At 43.3% G+C, this 16675-nt stretch overlaps 1 protein-coding gene across 3 annotated transcripts in view; it reads left to right on the top strand.

Annotated features, from left to right (window-relative positions):
• Positions 1 to 10241, top strand: part of unc13d (unc-13 homolog D (C. elegans)) — a 154842-nt gene extending 144601 nt beyond the window's left edge. For 2 of the 3 annotated variants that reach the window (XM_078570834.1, XM_078570835.1), the window contains 6 exons: positions 97 to 168; positions 757 to 840; positions 3849 to 3969; positions 4071 to 4197; positions 8319 to 8524; positions 9271 to 10241. In XM_078570834.1, coding sequence (XP_078426960.1) covers positions 97 to 168; positions 757 to 840; positions 3849 to 3969; positions 4071 to 4197; positions 8319 to 8524; positions 9271 to 9374 — 714 coding nt within the window. In that variant the 3' untranslated portion in view covers positions 9375 to 10241. The remainder of the gene's footprint in view (positions 1 to 96; positions 169 to 756; positions 841 to 3848; positions 3970 to 4070; positions 4198 to 8318; positions 8525 to 9270) is intronic. The other variant, XM_078570836.1, reaches the window with a different exon arrangement.
• Positions 10242 to 16675: the final 6434 nt, after the last annotated feature.

Here is a 16675-nt window from a genome sequence, read left to right on the forward strand (position 1 = left end):
TGGAGATGGTGGTGTTCGACTCCACTACTTTGGTATCACTACAGCTCAGATACCTTTTCTCAGTTATTGACACTGTCTGAGTTTCTTTTGTTTCAGAGTCTGCTGATTTGTTTCCATGGCGAGGGAAATGGTTTACCAATGGATGAACTACAGACCCCTGATTTCAAGGTGAGATCACAGGATCACAATCCTTGTTTGCCAGATCCACAAATATATTAACATATTGGAACAACTAAATACACATACATGCACGTATGATGAGATATATAGACATGTAGATCAATAGGTATGTAAACAGATAAGATTCAAAAGTACAAATATAAGGGTTCTCACCATATCCCCCAGTCCCTTTCCACCGTGGGTGGTATTTCACAGCTATCTGGGAGTGGGCTGGCAGAAGGATGGCCATAAAATCAGGCGCCATGGCAGTGGTTACCAACCTGCCTCCGCTGGTATTTTAACAATGGCAGGGGATGCATCAGGTAGCCTGTCTTTCTCTATATTTCTTAAAAGCTGTTACAGCTCCAAGTACTCCCAGTCCGGACAGAGAGTCATCAGTCTCAAATGCTGCCTCTGTTTCTCTCTCCACAGTTAGTGCTGAGTATTCCCATCACTTTCTGTTTATTTTAATTTCAAATTCCCAGCATTTGCAGTACTTTGCGTTCTCAGTTTTGAAGTCTGTCTGCTTGTTATGTCGATGCAGTTTTTTTTCACTCATTGCTACACTTTGCTGTAAATCTCTTTATTTTATTTCAGGCTCTGAAAGCTCATTTGTCTCTGAATGCAGCAAGCACTCACAAGCTGATCCAGAAGTTTTATGCAAAGAAAATCCAACAACAGGTCTGTAGCATAGACTGTCATCTAATCTGAGACTAGTTGAGGTGTGAAAGTCCAACTGATAGAGCAGAGGTATCCTAAACTCTGGGTGAAAGCCGAGACAATGTCAAAAGATTAGTGATCAAACATAATGGGATGATTTTTCACCTTGGCAGTGGGAAACAGGAGCCAGGACTGTTTCTGGAGAAACCAGGAGAAACAGTCAACATTAGGGATGGGCAATAAGTGCCGGCCTAGCCAGCGACGCCCACATCCCATGAAATGAATAAAAAAAGACCTGGGTTTTCATGGAGGCACCTGCTTAATTTGTGTGGAGACAGGTTCTCTGTCCAATTATGGGCAGCAGGGAGGCTTTGGAGGCTAATCTGTAGCCTTCCAGCTTGATAGGAGTAGCCAGCTGCAGTAAAGGGTAAATAACTGAGGTGGCACTTCAACATGGAGGTGCCTTCTCACCAGCCTTTTAAAAAAAATTATTAAAAAACAGTAAAAGCAGCCACGCCACCACCATTGGGGGCAGGGGGGCAATCCCTGTACAGGACAGCCTTTAGGCTTTACCCACACCCAGGCAGGCAGGGATGGCCTGCCAGGAGTGCTGCCCACCAACTCTGGCTGACTACATCCAGGCAGTTAAACTGTTCCCTGTCGTGGAAAACTGGAAGACAACAGGAAAATCCCAGTCAGCCTCCATTCAATGCCCTCAACAAGACTCTTAATGAGCCTAATTGGCTGCCTGCCTCATGAGGGCAGTGAGCTACGCCACGTCTCAAACTCTTCTCAGCAAAAATGGCCAGCACCTGGAATGAGATCCGGAAACCGGTATGCTGACCATTGCTGGTGTTTTTGGGCTCGTCTGCACCCGATCCCTGTGGAACCTGAAAATTCTATCCAATGCTATTGATAAGCAGCAGGGAATATGTAAGCTCACAGTGTAGTTTCTAGCGATGTGCTCTCTGATTTGTTTATATGTTTATAGATCCTGACATTGTTTGTCATTAATCACAATCGCAACAATTTAGTTTGGACAGTAACTTCAATTTTCCAAAGTGCTTCACAGAGACAGGAGAGGAAAGAAAATGGATACTAATCCAAAGCAGGCATAGGAAAGCGAACCAAAAGTTTGGTTGAGGAGGTGGCCTATAAATGAGGTTCTTAAAGGAAGAGGGAGGGAGATGTTGAGGCAAGTGGTTTAGGGCAGTAATTCCAGAACATGGAGGCTAGGGGCTTGAAGGCATGGCTGTCAATGGAGAGGTGAAGGGTGCGAGGTATACAGCAGAGGTCAGAGTCAGAGGAACAAATGTTATTGAGCTGGAAGAGGTTATGCAGATTGGGAGGTGCCAGTTCATGGAGGGATTTAAACACAAGGGTCTGGGTATGTTTTCACCATATCCCTTTGATCTCTTCCCGTCATATCTCAGATCGTTATCACCATTGCCCTCAGTCTCTTCCTGCTTTATCCAACAATACCTTCCTGTCATATCCCTTGGTCCCTCCCCACCATATCCCTTAGTCTCTACCCACCTCTCCAACTCCTTTAGACGATCAAAAATAGACCAGGAGATCGTTAAGACAGATTATTTCTGCTTTTAAATTCATAAACAAATCCAGTTCAATTAAATTTTGACTCCATTTGCAATGTCCATTTCAGTGTCATTCCCGATAACATTTGGGTGAAAAGGCTGTTTCTTCATTCCCCTCAGTCTGAATTACTTTGGTTTTAGCTTGTGACCCGTCAATCTGAACCTTTTACCTTGGTGACCAATTTGCCTGCAGCAGCTTTGTCATTTTATTTTAAAGTGAAATTTGCATTTAGCACCACTGAATATAATAGACACAATAATTCTTTCAACAACTTTTCAATTTTAAGAATAATCTGTATTGATTTAGTGGGAAGATATTCATTTTTATGTGACTGGTGTGTATGATGGTAACTTTCAAAAGGGAATTGGATAAATACTTGCAAAGAAAAACTATGCAGGGATGTGGAGAAAGAGCAGGGAAATGAGACTTATAGGAAAGTTCTTTCAAAGAGCCAGTATAGGCTCAATGGACTGAATGGTCTCCTGTGCCATATAATTCTTGAAATGGTGAATTACACTGCCTTCTATCATCTGAAGCAGCTTTTGAAACCAACAGACTGGTGGGATTGGAACCTCTTTTGTCTATTGGCAAAATGGAATGAAATGAGCCTGGGCATCAGTCCCAGCTCCCAGTGGAAAGAAACCTGCAGTAAAACATTTGGTAACAATGGGAATCTCAAAGGGACAGGAGAATAGATGGAGAGAAAATACATAGGTCACAATGGTGCAGGAGGGGATAAATGTCTGATAATGCAGCTGAAATATATCGATGGGTCTTTACTCTCTATCTAATCTGCCTTGGGAGTGTTTGATGAAACAATATGCAATATATTAAACTGCTTTTTATGGTCACAATTAGCGTAAATTATTTAGTGTTAAAACTGAAAATGGTTTCTCTTGTGATGATACTTGAAAGAGTTTATAAGGAATAGCAGATGTCCTGAGACTGTTTGATGCTGTATGTAAAGTGTTGGATTTCCTCGGATGGACCTGTGTTCAAGTCCCACTCCAGATACTTGGCACATTGTCCAGGTCGACATTCCAGTGCAGTACTAGGGAGTGCTGCATTGTAAGAGGAGACATCAAATTTAGGTCTGCCTGCCCTCTCAGGTCTCCATGTCATTGAAAAATGAAGGGCGTTCTCCAGGTGTTGTGGCCAGCATTTATTGCTCAACCAACACCCGAAACACTGATTTTCTATCATCGCTATTTGTGGGGTCTTATGTATAAATTGGCTGCCCCAATTGTCTATGTTATAGTGACTACATTCAAAAATAACGAATTGGATGTGAAACATTTTGGGATGTCCTAAGGACTCGAATGGTGCTATATAAATGAAAATTCTTTTTTCCTTCTTTAATATTCCTTAACTTGAAGAACAAAAAGATTAGTTACCCCATTTCCCTCTAACAGTTCTTCCATTCTCTTTTAAAGATGGCTGTTGAATGTTCCAAATATGGTGCCGTGACTATAAAAGCCTTCTACAACAATCAAGTAAAAAGACTCCATGTTGAAATCCTCAATGCAGTTAATCTCATGCCACTGGATTCCAATGGTAAGAAAGGAAGTGGTGTTTCTGGCTGAGGAGATGTGTTTCTCATGACATTACACTCTCTGAATCTTTTTCTTTTTCCCATCCTATCTCTCCCTGTGCAGGTACCAGTGATCCTTTTGTGGAGCTGACTCTGGAACCAAAGCACATCTTCCCATTCGTAGAGAGCAAAACAACTCAACGCAAAGATAATGACCTCAACCCACTCTTTGATGAGGTTTTCGAATTCAGGTACATAGGATCCTTGGGTGGAATTTTCCACCCCTGCCCGCCGCCAGGATCATCCAGTTCCACCGAAAGTCAATGGACTATTGGCTTGGCCGCCAAATCTCCTGTGGCTAGAAAATCCCGGCCATAGAATAGTTATAGTGCAGAAGGAGGTCATTCAGCCCTTTCGGCCCCTCTGGCTCTTTGTGAGAACAACTCAGCTGGCTCCACCCCCTGCCTCTTCCTTGTAGCCCTGCAAGTCTTTTCTCTTCAGATAATAGAATCTGCCTTCACCACTTTCAGGCAGTGCATATGCAGATCCTAGACATTTGCTGCATAAAGCTTTTCCTCATGTCCTTTCTGGTTCTTTTGTCAATCACTTTGAATTTATGTTCTCTGGATCTTGACCCTTACACCAATTGGAAAAGTTTCTCCCTATCTACTCTACAGACCCTTCATGATTTTGCCTCTATCAAACTTCAACCTTTCCTTATCGAAGGAGAACAACACCAGCTTCTCCAATCTGTCCCTGTAACAGAAGTTCCTCAACCACAGAACTATTCTCGTGAATCTTTTCTGTATCCACTCCAATGCCTTCACATCCTTCCTAAAGTGTGGTGCCCAGAATTGGACTCAATTCTCCAGTTAAAGCTGAAGCAGGGTTTTTAAAAAGCCTTTTTAAATTCACTTACGGGATGTGGCTGTCGGTGGCTAGGCCAGCATTTTTTGCCCATCCCTAGTTGCCGTTGAGAAGGTGGTGATGAGCTGCCTTCTTGAACCGCTGCAGTTCCTGTGATGTAGTGCTGTTATGGAGGGAGTTCCAGGATTTTGACCCAGCGACAGTGAAGGGACGGTGATATATTTCCAAGTCAGGATGGTGAGTGGCTTGGAGGGGAACTTCCAGGTGGTGGTGTTCCCATCTATCTGCTGCCCTTGTCCTTCTAGATGGTAGCAGTCGTGGGTTTGGAAGGCGCTGCCTAAGGAGCCTTGGTGAATTTCTGCAGTGCATTTTGTAGATGGTGCACACTGCTGCCACTGATCATTGGTGGTGGAGTGAATGAATGTTTGTGGAAAGGGTGCCAATCAAGTGGGCTCCTTTGTCCTGAACGGTGTCAACCTTCTTGAGTGTTGTTGGAGCTGCACTCATCCAGGCAAGTAGAGAGTATTCCATCGCACTCCTGATTTGTGCCTTGTAGATGGTGGACAGACTTCGGAGAGTCAGGAGGTGAGTTACACTTCCTGCAGGATTCCTAGCCTCTGACCTGCTCTTGTAGCCACTGTATTTATATGGCTAGTCCAGTTCAATTTCTACTCAATGGTAACTCCCAGCATGTTGATAGTGGGGGATTCTGCGATGGTAATGTCATTGAATGTCAAGGGCAATGGTTAGATTCTCTCTTGTTGGAGATGGTAATTGCCTTGTACTTGTGTGGCATGCATGTTACTTGCCACTTGTCAGCCCAAGCCTGGATATTGTCCAGGTCTTGCTGCATTTGGACATGGACTGTTTCAGTATCTAAGGAGTCACAAATGGTGCTGAACATTGTGCAATCATCAGCGAACATCCCTACTTCTGACCTTATGATGGAAGGAGGGTCATTGATGAAGATAGTTGGGCTTAGGACACTACCCTGGGGAACTCCTGCAGTGATGTCCTGGAACTGAGATGATTGACCTCCAACAATGATAACCATCTTCCTTTGGTACTTTTTTGAAATTTTGAAAGTGTGCCTTGCACAACGTAGTCTAGGTCATTACTGTAATATGTATCAAGAAAAGCAGCGGCCTTAATACTGCCCCTGGAAAACCCCAATCTGTACTGTGCTCCAGTCTGAAAATCAACCATTCCCAAGTACTCTGTTTTTTATCACTCAACCATGCTGCAACTGTTCTCTTTTATTCCATGGTCTTCAACTTTGCTGATAAGCCTGTTATGTGGCACTTTATCAAATGCATTTTGGAAGTCCACATACACCACATCAACTGCATTACCCTCATCAGCCCTCTGTCACCTTGTCAAAAAGCTCAATCAATCTAGTTAAACATGATTTGCCCTTAACAAATCCATGCTGGCTTTCCTTGATGAATCCATATTTGTCCAAGTGACTGTCAAGTTTGAATTGTTTCTGAAAGCTTTTTCAGCACCAAAGTTAAACTGACTGATCTGTGGTTCCTGGGCTTATCCTTACACACTTTTTTGAACAAGGGTATAACATTTGCAATTTTCCAGTTCTCTGGCTCCACCTTTATATCTAAGGAGGATTAGAAGATTATGGCCAGTACCTCCACAATTGCCACCCTTCCTTCTCTCAGTACCCTCAGGTGTATCTCATTTGTCCTGGTGGCTTTAACTTTAAGTACAGCCAGTCTTTCAAATACCTCCTCTTTATCAATTTTTAGCCCATCCAGTATCTCAACTGCCTCCTCTTTCACTATGACTTGACAGCATCTTCCTTGGAAATGTCAGATACAAAGTCCTCATTTAGTACCTCAACCTCTGCTTGCATAAGTAAATTTTATTTTTGGTCCCTAATTATCCATATTCCTTTTATCACCCGTTTGATATTTATATGCCTATAGGTGAGTTTTTGATTCACTTTTCTATTAACTACCAGTCTCTTCTCATAATCTCTCTTTGCTACTCATATTTCTATACCTAGCCTGATTCTCACTTGGATTATCAACCTGACCTGTCATAGGCACCTTTCTCTGCTTCATCTTAATCTCTATGTCTTTTGACTTCAAAGGCGCTCCGGCTTTGTTTGTCCTACTATTCCCCTTCGTGGGAATGTACCTCGACTGTACACAAACTATCTCCTCTTTAAAGACAGCCTATTGCTCAGTTTTGCCTGGTCAGCCTTTGATTCCAATTTACCTTGACCACATCCATTCTCACCCCCATTGAAACCGGCCCTCACCCAATTAAATACATGTTTTATTGGTACTTGTCCCTCATCCATGCCTTTGTTACCTCTAAACTCTAATATTCAAATTGTGTCGTGGCCAGCCTCACCTCCCATAAAATTGAGCTCATCTAAATTCTGCTGCTCTTAATTGTCCTAATTCTCTCAAATTCCCGTTCACTCAAGATCCATGAGTTCACTAACCTAAATTGGCTCCCAGTCTGACAACAAATTGCTTTTTAAAATTTTGATCACTGTTTTCAAACAAGCTCATGGCTTTGCCCCTATTTTTAAAATCTTCTCCAGCCACGCAACACTCTGAGATCTCTCCTCCAATTCTGGCTTCTGATACACCCCAATTTTCTTTTCCCCACCTTCAGCAGCCTGGGCCGTAAGCTTGGGATTCCCTCCATCTACCTGCCTCTCTGTCCTCCTTTAAGACAATTCTTAAAACCTGCTAACCCCTTGTTCACCTGTCTCGATATCATTTTGTTGTCATTTATTTGATGATGTTCTTATGAAGTGCTACAGACTGTTTTACTATGTTAAAGGCCACATATTAATTGTTGTTATGTCCCTCACCTTTATTCTGCCAGGGTGTGTTTCACAGTTCTTTCTTGTCAGTTGTCCATTTATCATGGCAGCTTATTTGATCACAGTGTATCACAGCCAATCTGATCCTGTCCTTGAATGCTGGCCACGTATACACTTTCCAGAAATTTTGCTGACTGGTGATCTTGGAGCAGCAACCTTGGCTGATTTTCTGCTTTCTAACTCGAGTGCAAACAGCAACTGTGATGGCCTTAACGCACAGGACAAGGACTGAACCTCTGACCTTTATGGCCTGTACGCTTTACCCAATGAAAATAAAAATTGGGAGCTGTGAATTGGTTCATTATCACCCATCCTACACTATTGCACAGTCAAAATTTCCTCTAGATAGCTCAATTCTGAGGGGTAAGTCAAGCATGTAATTGATTATGGGCTGCACAAAGGGTACAAATATCTGGCAGTGTGGTTGACAGCCTTGCAGCACAGAGTGCGCACACACTGGGATGGTTTGAAGCATTGTGAGATATTTCTTAGGTTCTTGGTCTGAATTAGAATATTTGCAGGATCCTAGACTTATAAAAATATTCACAGGCAAAAATATTACATGTAGAGCATGAAAAGTTGCATTTTTCCCTCTGTGCCTGAGCAGGGGAGTGATAATTGTTTTTTTTTTGTGTGACTTGTCTTTAGTGATGTTACCCCAGAGCAATGTCAGAGCAAGGGAGCCTGCCTATTTATCACCGTTTTTGATCATGATACATTGCTCAGTGATGATCTAGAAGGGGAAGCGTACTTCTCTTTGCAAGATATCCCTGGACTGGACAGCACTGAGGAAGCACTCAACATCAGCAAGGTTCCTCAGAGTCGACTGACGCTCGGTCATCCAAAGCCAAAAGGTAATAACAAGCGCTTTCATCATTTTCCACATTTGTTGGGCATTCATTGAGGTCAGGGGTCCATCTTAATTCTCTCATGACAAGTGAGAGACTGTATTTATTACCTATCCCTAAATTCCCCTTGAGGAGGTGGTAGTGAACCATCTTCTTGGACTGCTGCAGTCCGTTGGTGTTGGTACATCCACAGTGCTGTCAGGAAGGGAGTTCCAGGATTTTGATCCAGTGACAGTGAAGGAACAGCAATATAGTTCCAAGTCAGGATGGTGTTTGGCTTGGAGGGGATCTTCCAGGTGGTAACATTTCCCTTGCTGCACTGCTCCATCATACGGCAGCCGCTCCTGTGTTCTACACTACTTTCAGTATTTTTTGTGTGATCTCTGTACGCAACAAGGTAAGTGATGTCAGTTTTGGGCATTGAAACACTTTAACTGGCCTCAATCACCCCATACCGCCACCTCTCCCCCCAATCCCCCACCCCAGGGCAGGTACAGCACAGGGTTAGATACAGAGTAAAGCTCCCTCTACACTGTTCCATCAGACAGTCCCAGAGCATGTTACTGCTGAGGATGACACATGAAGAATGGTCACTTGATATGAGGTTGGAGGGAACAGTGACTCACCAGTATTTTTAGGAGCTGAGGGGTGAAACCCTGGGGGGGGAAAAAGAATGCACATTGCAATCATGATCAATCTTAACTACCGATTAACTGTGCAAAACTTGTCACTGGCTTTTATTTTCTTGGCAGAAGACAATATACTTAAGTTATTAGAGGCACGAAAAGGAGACAAAGATGCTCAGGCATTCATCAAAATACGAAGGCAACGAGAAAGAAAGTCAAAGGAAACATAAATGTTGCCGCAACCTCAGGAGTACCGACACTGGATGGAATCAAAAACGCGAGATTTTCAGATGCCTCATTTCTTTCACTCTGTCACCCTGACGCACAAATACAGGCTATTAACACCAGCATCTGCCATCGTGGTTTAATGGAAAATTGTGAGCAGCATACAAGTGATTTAGCAATATGTGCGTGTGGTGGTCAGGTGAGCAAGTGGGCCCTTCTCCCCACCTGAGCTTGGAGTGATAGTGAAATCAGGTTCTGCTGTGAGAGTCTCACTCTTTACTTTTGGGGCCTCAGGCTATTAGTTTCTTTCCAGAAAGCTCAATTTAATCTGTCTTGAACTGTTCCTTTGATTTAAAAAATATCATGGACTGCAAAATTGGAATTGTTTGCATCTGTTTTTGCATTACGAGTATCCTTAGATCTCTGGCAGGCATCTGCAGTGGGTGCGTAGAAACCTTTGGGGATAGTCGCACTAGACAACATATTGGTGAGGACATTAACACATAGAGTGAATGATGGCCAGAAGAATGCAGTGCAGGCAGATCATAAGATCAATCAAGGCGCAATACTGATTTGATGTCAACGGTGCCATTTTGGAGCTCAATACTCACCAATGCCCTCGCTTAACTTCACACAGCATACAGTCCCCCACCTCTTCTCCCACCCCTCACCACACCCCCCCACCCCCCCCAACCCCACCCCATTGGTACTATTTAACTAATTTCAGGTTCGTTGCTGATTAATTTCATTTGGCCGTTTCTTCAACTCTACAAATGTTTCATGCTTTCTATGATTGCTCAAAGTTGCAAAAATCTACATGGAACAGTGTAGCAGGTGCTGAAGGAAATTTTGCTGACTTCGAGGCTTCTGCACCACCTTGGCATGAGCAGCAGCAGTCTGGGCTGGCTGGCTGATAGACAACAGAAGGGCACTGGCAGAGTGGTAGGGGTGGGAGGATGAATAGTGTCTTTTTGAGAGAGGCCAGCAGCAAAATGCTTCATGGAGCCACTGCCACTCTCCTGGGTGGTGCTTCAGCTGTCTTAGTAGTCTGTTGGACAGATTGCTGGACTGCTGTGACACCCGGCAAGCCCACTTTGCACACCCATAATGGCAGCAGTCTGAATTTGAATAGTAGTAGCCACAGGTTGGGTGCAATGGAACTTTGTCATCAGCCATCAGATGTATTTCCAGCATCCGCAGTAGTTTTTTGTTTTTATCAGATGTTGCAACATAGTTGGGTCCACGAGTCCACGAAGGGAATTGGTCAACACTTCTATTCTGGAAAGGATGGACTCTAAGCTCTGTGCAAATCCCTGTACCAAGTTGGTGCTGCACTCTTTCATGCTCCTTGACATTGACCCCAGGTTGTCTGGCAGGCTTCCCAGTGCACCAAGCATTTTGTTATGTATCCACATCAGCCTTCATCTGTAGACTGTCCCATCAAAGTACTCATCTGAGTTCCTTGTACTAGAACTCATGTGCAAGCTCTCCAGCCCTCCAGCTGTGCTAACCTTGCCCTGGCAGTGGGCCACTCATGACTGGTGTCTCACCACATGTGGATCCCACCTCTATGCTTTCCTCTAAATTACACACAGTGACAGTGTCTGAGTTGGTGGCTGCAAATATGAAATCAGGTAACAATGCATCTTTATCATCATTGATTATCAGATTGCAGTTCTTGGGTACCTAAAAGGAAAAATGCAAAGGGGCAAAGTTCTGTTGTGGAGAGCCAGGGAAAGTAAGAGGTGCATGTTTACACCGCTTGTAAGTCAGAAGGGAGTGCGGGATAAAGGGGAGTTGGGATGTGAGGAGGATTAGGTATGAGGATACTATCATCTTCAATGGTTTTAGATCCACTGCTGGCCACAGTCTCTGCCATCACTATCGCAGACATGGCCAACACTGTCTCCTCCATGGGGTTCAGGACATGCTAATGGTGCAGTTGGTAGGATATGACATTTAAAGATGACCTTGACCACACGTTTGAAGTCACTGAACTTCTTGCAACACTGCATCCAGGTCTTTGGACCTTGATTCCTGGCATTGACCTCCACAACTTGCTGCTCCAATCCGCTTCTGAGCATGTAGCAGGAGGACCTCCTGCTTATATCAGGCATCCTTCCTCATTTCCATCTTCTACACCAAGAGCTCCAATGCAGTGTCTGAAAACTTTGGAACCCTCTCTCTCCTATGTTGTGCCATTGTTCAATGCTCCACAGATCAGATTCAGCCCCCACAGAACTGCCAGAAACTGCTCCAAGCACAATGCACCTCCACTTTAAAAGGTGCAGGCTAGCTTTAAGTGGTGCTAGCCACTCATAATATTGGTCCTCTGCTGAAGTGTCCAGGCAATCAGCAGTGCAGTTTGAACTGGCTAGATGCTAAAATCACTGAAATGCCCAGGCAACACGATGTTGGTGTTTTGCCTGTGTCACAGTCATGGGCATGGTTTAATCACAAGTCACATTGCCCCATCCTTTGGGCTATCAAATTTAGTCCCCAACTTGTTTCACCTCAGGATTTTCAGTGGATTCCATAGCAGTGTTGTTTCCCTCTGGATAGGCCACATAATGGTTTTTAAATGTCCTGGGTCTTTTAAAGTCTAAAACAGTATAAGAGTCAGTTGTACAGTTGTGGAGACACCACAGTCAGATCATGTTTAGTTGGTGTTTTTATCATTTCATTTAATGCAAGATTTGTGTTTGTCCCCAGCTTTTGTGTTTGCAACAGCTCCTGGATTAGACTTTATACATGCTTGGCCCTGAGTGGAATCTATTCCCTACTTCAGAATTTGAGCACATAGCTTAAGGCTGCTATTCCAGTGTGATGCTCAGGAAATGTTGCAATACTGGAGATGTCAACCTTCATCTGAAATGTTAAAAATCCCAAAGCACTAGCTGAAGAAGAGATCTCTTAGGTTCCCTGGCCAATATTTGTCCAACACCTAAAAACAGATTATCTGCACTCATAGCTATTTGTGGAATCCTGGTGTGTGCAAATTGGCTGTCATGTGTCCCACGTTACAACAATGGCTACATTTCAAAAGTATTTCATTAACAGTAAAGCTCTCTGGGACATCCTGGATCATGAACAGTGTTATATAAATGCCAATCTATCTGCATCTCATTACTTTCTGTGGGACAAAATCTGTGCACAAAATTTATATATGAACTATTTTGAGACAATTCAGTGACATGTGAGAAGATTTTGTAAATGTACTTTATTGTGTAGGAGTTCTATTTATGTATTTTGGTCTATATTATAAATGCGTACTGTCTGAGTAACCCATGTCCACCTAGAACGCAAGAAATTGTGGGGAATGTGTTGTGATTTCTAGACAGATTCTCCCAATGGGCAAGGCTTGGTTCTTAAAACTGACCCTCAAAAGTTACCTGATAAATGGATAGGCCTGAGCAGTCTGTATATCCAGGGCATTAGGGATGTGTTTATATTACTGTTCTCAAAAATATTTTACTTCTCAAATAAGGCACATACTTTGGTTAAAATTCCTCTTATGCCAACTGCAAATATTCAATAAATTGGAGTTTTGAGCAATTAAATTTTTGTACCTTCTTTATCTCAGTGCTTTCTGGTGTATTTATTCTCACTCCATCTACTGTGGTTTAGCTGGTAGCAGTATTGCCTCTGAGTCAAAAAGCAGGACAAATCCAACCCGGCCAATTACTGCCCCATTAGTCTGCTCTCAATCATCAACAAAGTGGTGGAAGGGGGTCATCAGTAGTGCCATCAAGTGGAACTTACTCAGTAATAACCTGCTCACTGACATTCATGTTTGGGTTCCGCCAGGGCCACTCAGCTCCTCACCTCATTACAGCTTTGGTCCAAACATGGACAAAAGAGTTGAATTCAAGAGTGAGGTGAGAGTGACTGCCCTTGACATCAAGGTCACATTTAACCAAGTGTGGCATCAAAGAGGGATAGCAAAACTGAAGTCAATGGGAATCAGGGAGAAAATTCTCCACTGGTTGGAGTCAAACTTAGCACAAAGGAAGATAGTTGTGGTTGTTGGTGGTCAATCGTCTCAGTGCCTGGACATCACTGTAGGAGTTCCTCAGGGTAGTGTCCTAAGCCCAGCCATCTTCAGCTGCTTCATCTTCCCTCCATCATAAGGTCAGAAGTGGGGAAGTTTGCTGATGATTGCATAATGTTCAGCACCATTTGCAACTTCTCAGATACTGAAGCAATCCTTGTCTATATGCAGCAAGACCTGGACAACATTCAGGATTGGGCTGATGTGTGGTGCGAATATTATTTGCCACTTAAGTGCCAGGCAATGCCCGTCTTCAACAGGAGAGAATCTAACCATGTCCCCTTGACATTCAATGGCATTACCATCACTGAATCCCCCACTATCAACATCCTGGGGGTTACTATTGACCAGAAACTGAACTGGACTAGCCATATAAATACTGTGGTTACAAGAGCAGGTCAGAGGCTGAGAATTCTGCGGCAAGTAACTCCCCTCCTGACTCCCCAAAGCCTGTCCACCATCTACAAGGTGCAAGTCAGGAGTGTGATGGAATACTCTTGATGAGTGCAGCTCCCACAAACTCAAGAAGCTTGACACCATCCAGTACTTGGTAGCCAAATTGATTGGAACCCCATCTTCAATTGACGGGGTTAAACTGTTTATACTTCAATGCAAGTAGTATTACAAACAAGGTAGATGAGTTAAGGGCATAGGTGGACACATGGCAGCAGGATGTCATTGCTGTAACGGAGACCTGGCTAAAGGAAGCACAAAACTAGCAGCTTAATATCCCTGGTTATAGAGTCTTCAGACACGATAGAGTAGGAGATAAAAAAGGGAGAGGTAGCACTAATGGTTAAAGAATCAATTCCAGTTGTGAGAAGGGATGATATACTAAATAGGTCAACAAACGAGGCTTTATAGATTGAGCTTAGAAACAAAAAAGGGGCAGTCACACTACTGGGAGTATACTACAGACCCCCAAATAGTGAAAGGGAGATAGAAGAACAAGTATGTAAGCAAATTTCTGCTTGTAAGAACAAGAGGGCAATAGTTGTAGGAGACTTCAACTATCCTAATATCAACTGGGATTCAAACAATATACTGAGGGAGAAAAATTCATGCAGTGTGTCCAGGAAAATTTTTTCAACTAATTAGTGACAAAAATTAGAGGAGATGCAATTCTAGACCTAGTCTTGAGGAACGAAGAAGGGCAAGTGGGTGAAGTGACAGTTGGCAATCATATCGGGGACAGTGATCACAATTCAGTTAGATTTAGGATTACCATGGAAAAGGACAGTTAAGGCAGGAGTAAAAGTCTTGAACTGGGGGAAGGCAAGTTTAGCAGAAATGAGAAAGGACTTGCCTGAGGTGGACTGGACAGCACTGCTGGAGGATAAAACAGTGGAAAACCAGTGGGAAGCACGAAAAAGCGAGATCCTAATTGTACAAAGTAGACATGTCCCCTACAAAAATAAGAGTGGTACTGCCAAATCTAGACCCCCCTGGTTGTCTAGAGGAATATAGGGGAAGATCAAACAGAAAAAGAAAGCGTACGATAGGCACAAAGAACTAAGCACTGCAGATAGCCTAGACGAATATAGGAAGTGCAGGGATGAAGTAAAAAAGGAAATAAGGAAATCAAAGAGAGGGCATGAAAAAAGATTAGCAAGTAAAGTTAAAGATAACCCAAAGATGTTTTACCAATACATTAATGCTAAAAGGTTGGTTAAGGAAAAAGTAGTACCTAAGAGAGATGAAGATGGAAACTTGTGTGTAGATGCAGAGGCTGTGGGAAGGGTTTTGAATGAATATTTTGTCTCCATGTTGACAAAGGAAAGGGAGGATGTAGATACAGTAGTCCAGGAGGAACACTGCGAGATATTGGACAGGATAGTCATAAAGAGAGAGGAAGTAATCGAAGGGTTGAAATCCTTGAAAGTTGATAAGTCACCAGGGCCAGATGGATTGTTTCTGAGGCTGCTGAAGGAAGTCAGGGAGGAGATAGCAGATGCTCTGAGGATGATTTTCCAATCTTCACTAGATACAGGGGAGGTACCGGAGGACTGGAGAAATGCAAATGTAGTTCCATTGTTTAAAAAGAGATCAAAGGAAATGCCAAACAATTATAGGCCAGTTAGTCTTACATCGGTGGTGAGCAAATTAGTAGAATCAATCCTGAGAGATAGGATTAACTGTCATGTGGAAAGGCATGGACTAGTCAGGGATGGTCAGCATGGATTTGTTAAAGTAAAGTCTTGCCTCACAAATTTGATTGAATTCTTTGAGGAAGTGACAAGAAGGGTTGATGAAGGTAGTGCAGTGGATGTTGTGTACATGGATTTTAGCAAGGCATTTGACAAGGTCCCACATGGCAGATTGGTCAGGAAAGTAAAAGCCCATGGGATTCAGGGTAATGTGGCAAACTGGGTAAAAGGTTGGCTTTGTAACAGGAAACAAAGGGTAATGGTAGATGGATGCCCTTGCGAATGGAAAGTTGTCTCAAGTGGTGTTCCACAGGGCTCGGTGTTGGGATCCTTGCTGTTTGTGTTATATATTAACGATTTGGACGTGAACGTGGGGGCACAATTGCGAAATTTGCCAAAGATTGGCCAAGTAGTGGATAGTGTAAGGGATAGCCATAATCTCCAAAACGATATAGATGGGTTGGTGGACTGGGTGGTAAAGTGACAGATGGATTTTAACTTAGAGAAGTGTGAGGTCATACATTTAGGGAGGTCAAACAGTTACAGGGATTACACAATAAATGGGAATATACTAAGAGGGGTAGATGAAGTGAGAGATCTTGGGCGTACAAGTGCACAGGTCCCTGAAGGCAGCAGTTCAAGTAGACAAGGTTGTAAAGAAGACATATAGAATGCTCTCCTTCATTGGCAGAGGTATAGAATATAAAAGTAAGGATATAATGTTGGAATTGTATAAAACACTGGTGAGGCCACAACTGGAGTATTGTGTGCAGTTCTGGTCACCACATTACAGGAAGGTAATAGCTCTGGAGAGAGTGCAGAGGAGGTTTACCAGAATGTTGCCTGGGTTAGAAAAGTGTAGCTACGAGGAGAGATTGGATGAGTTGGGGTTATTTTCCTTCGAACAAAGAAGGCCGAGAGGTGACTTGATTGAGGTATACAAAATTTTGAGGGGAATAAATAGAGTGGACAGGATAAAATTGTTTCCCTTGGTGGAGAATTCTAGAATCAGGGGACATAGATTCAAGATAAGTGGCAGAAGGTGCAAGGGGGACATGAGGAAGAACTTTTTTGTGCAGAGGGTAGTGGGTGTCTAGAATTCGCTGCC

Source organism: Cetorhinus maximus, chromosome 24 (genome assembly GCF_964194155.1).
Source record: "Cetorhinus maximus chromosome 24, sCetMax3.hap1.1, whole genome shotgun sequence".
In the NCBI taxonomy this organism is placed as follows: domain Eukaryota; kingdom Metazoa; phylum Chordata; class Chondrichthyes; order Lamniformes; family Cetorhinidae; genus Cetorhinus; species Cetorhinus maximus.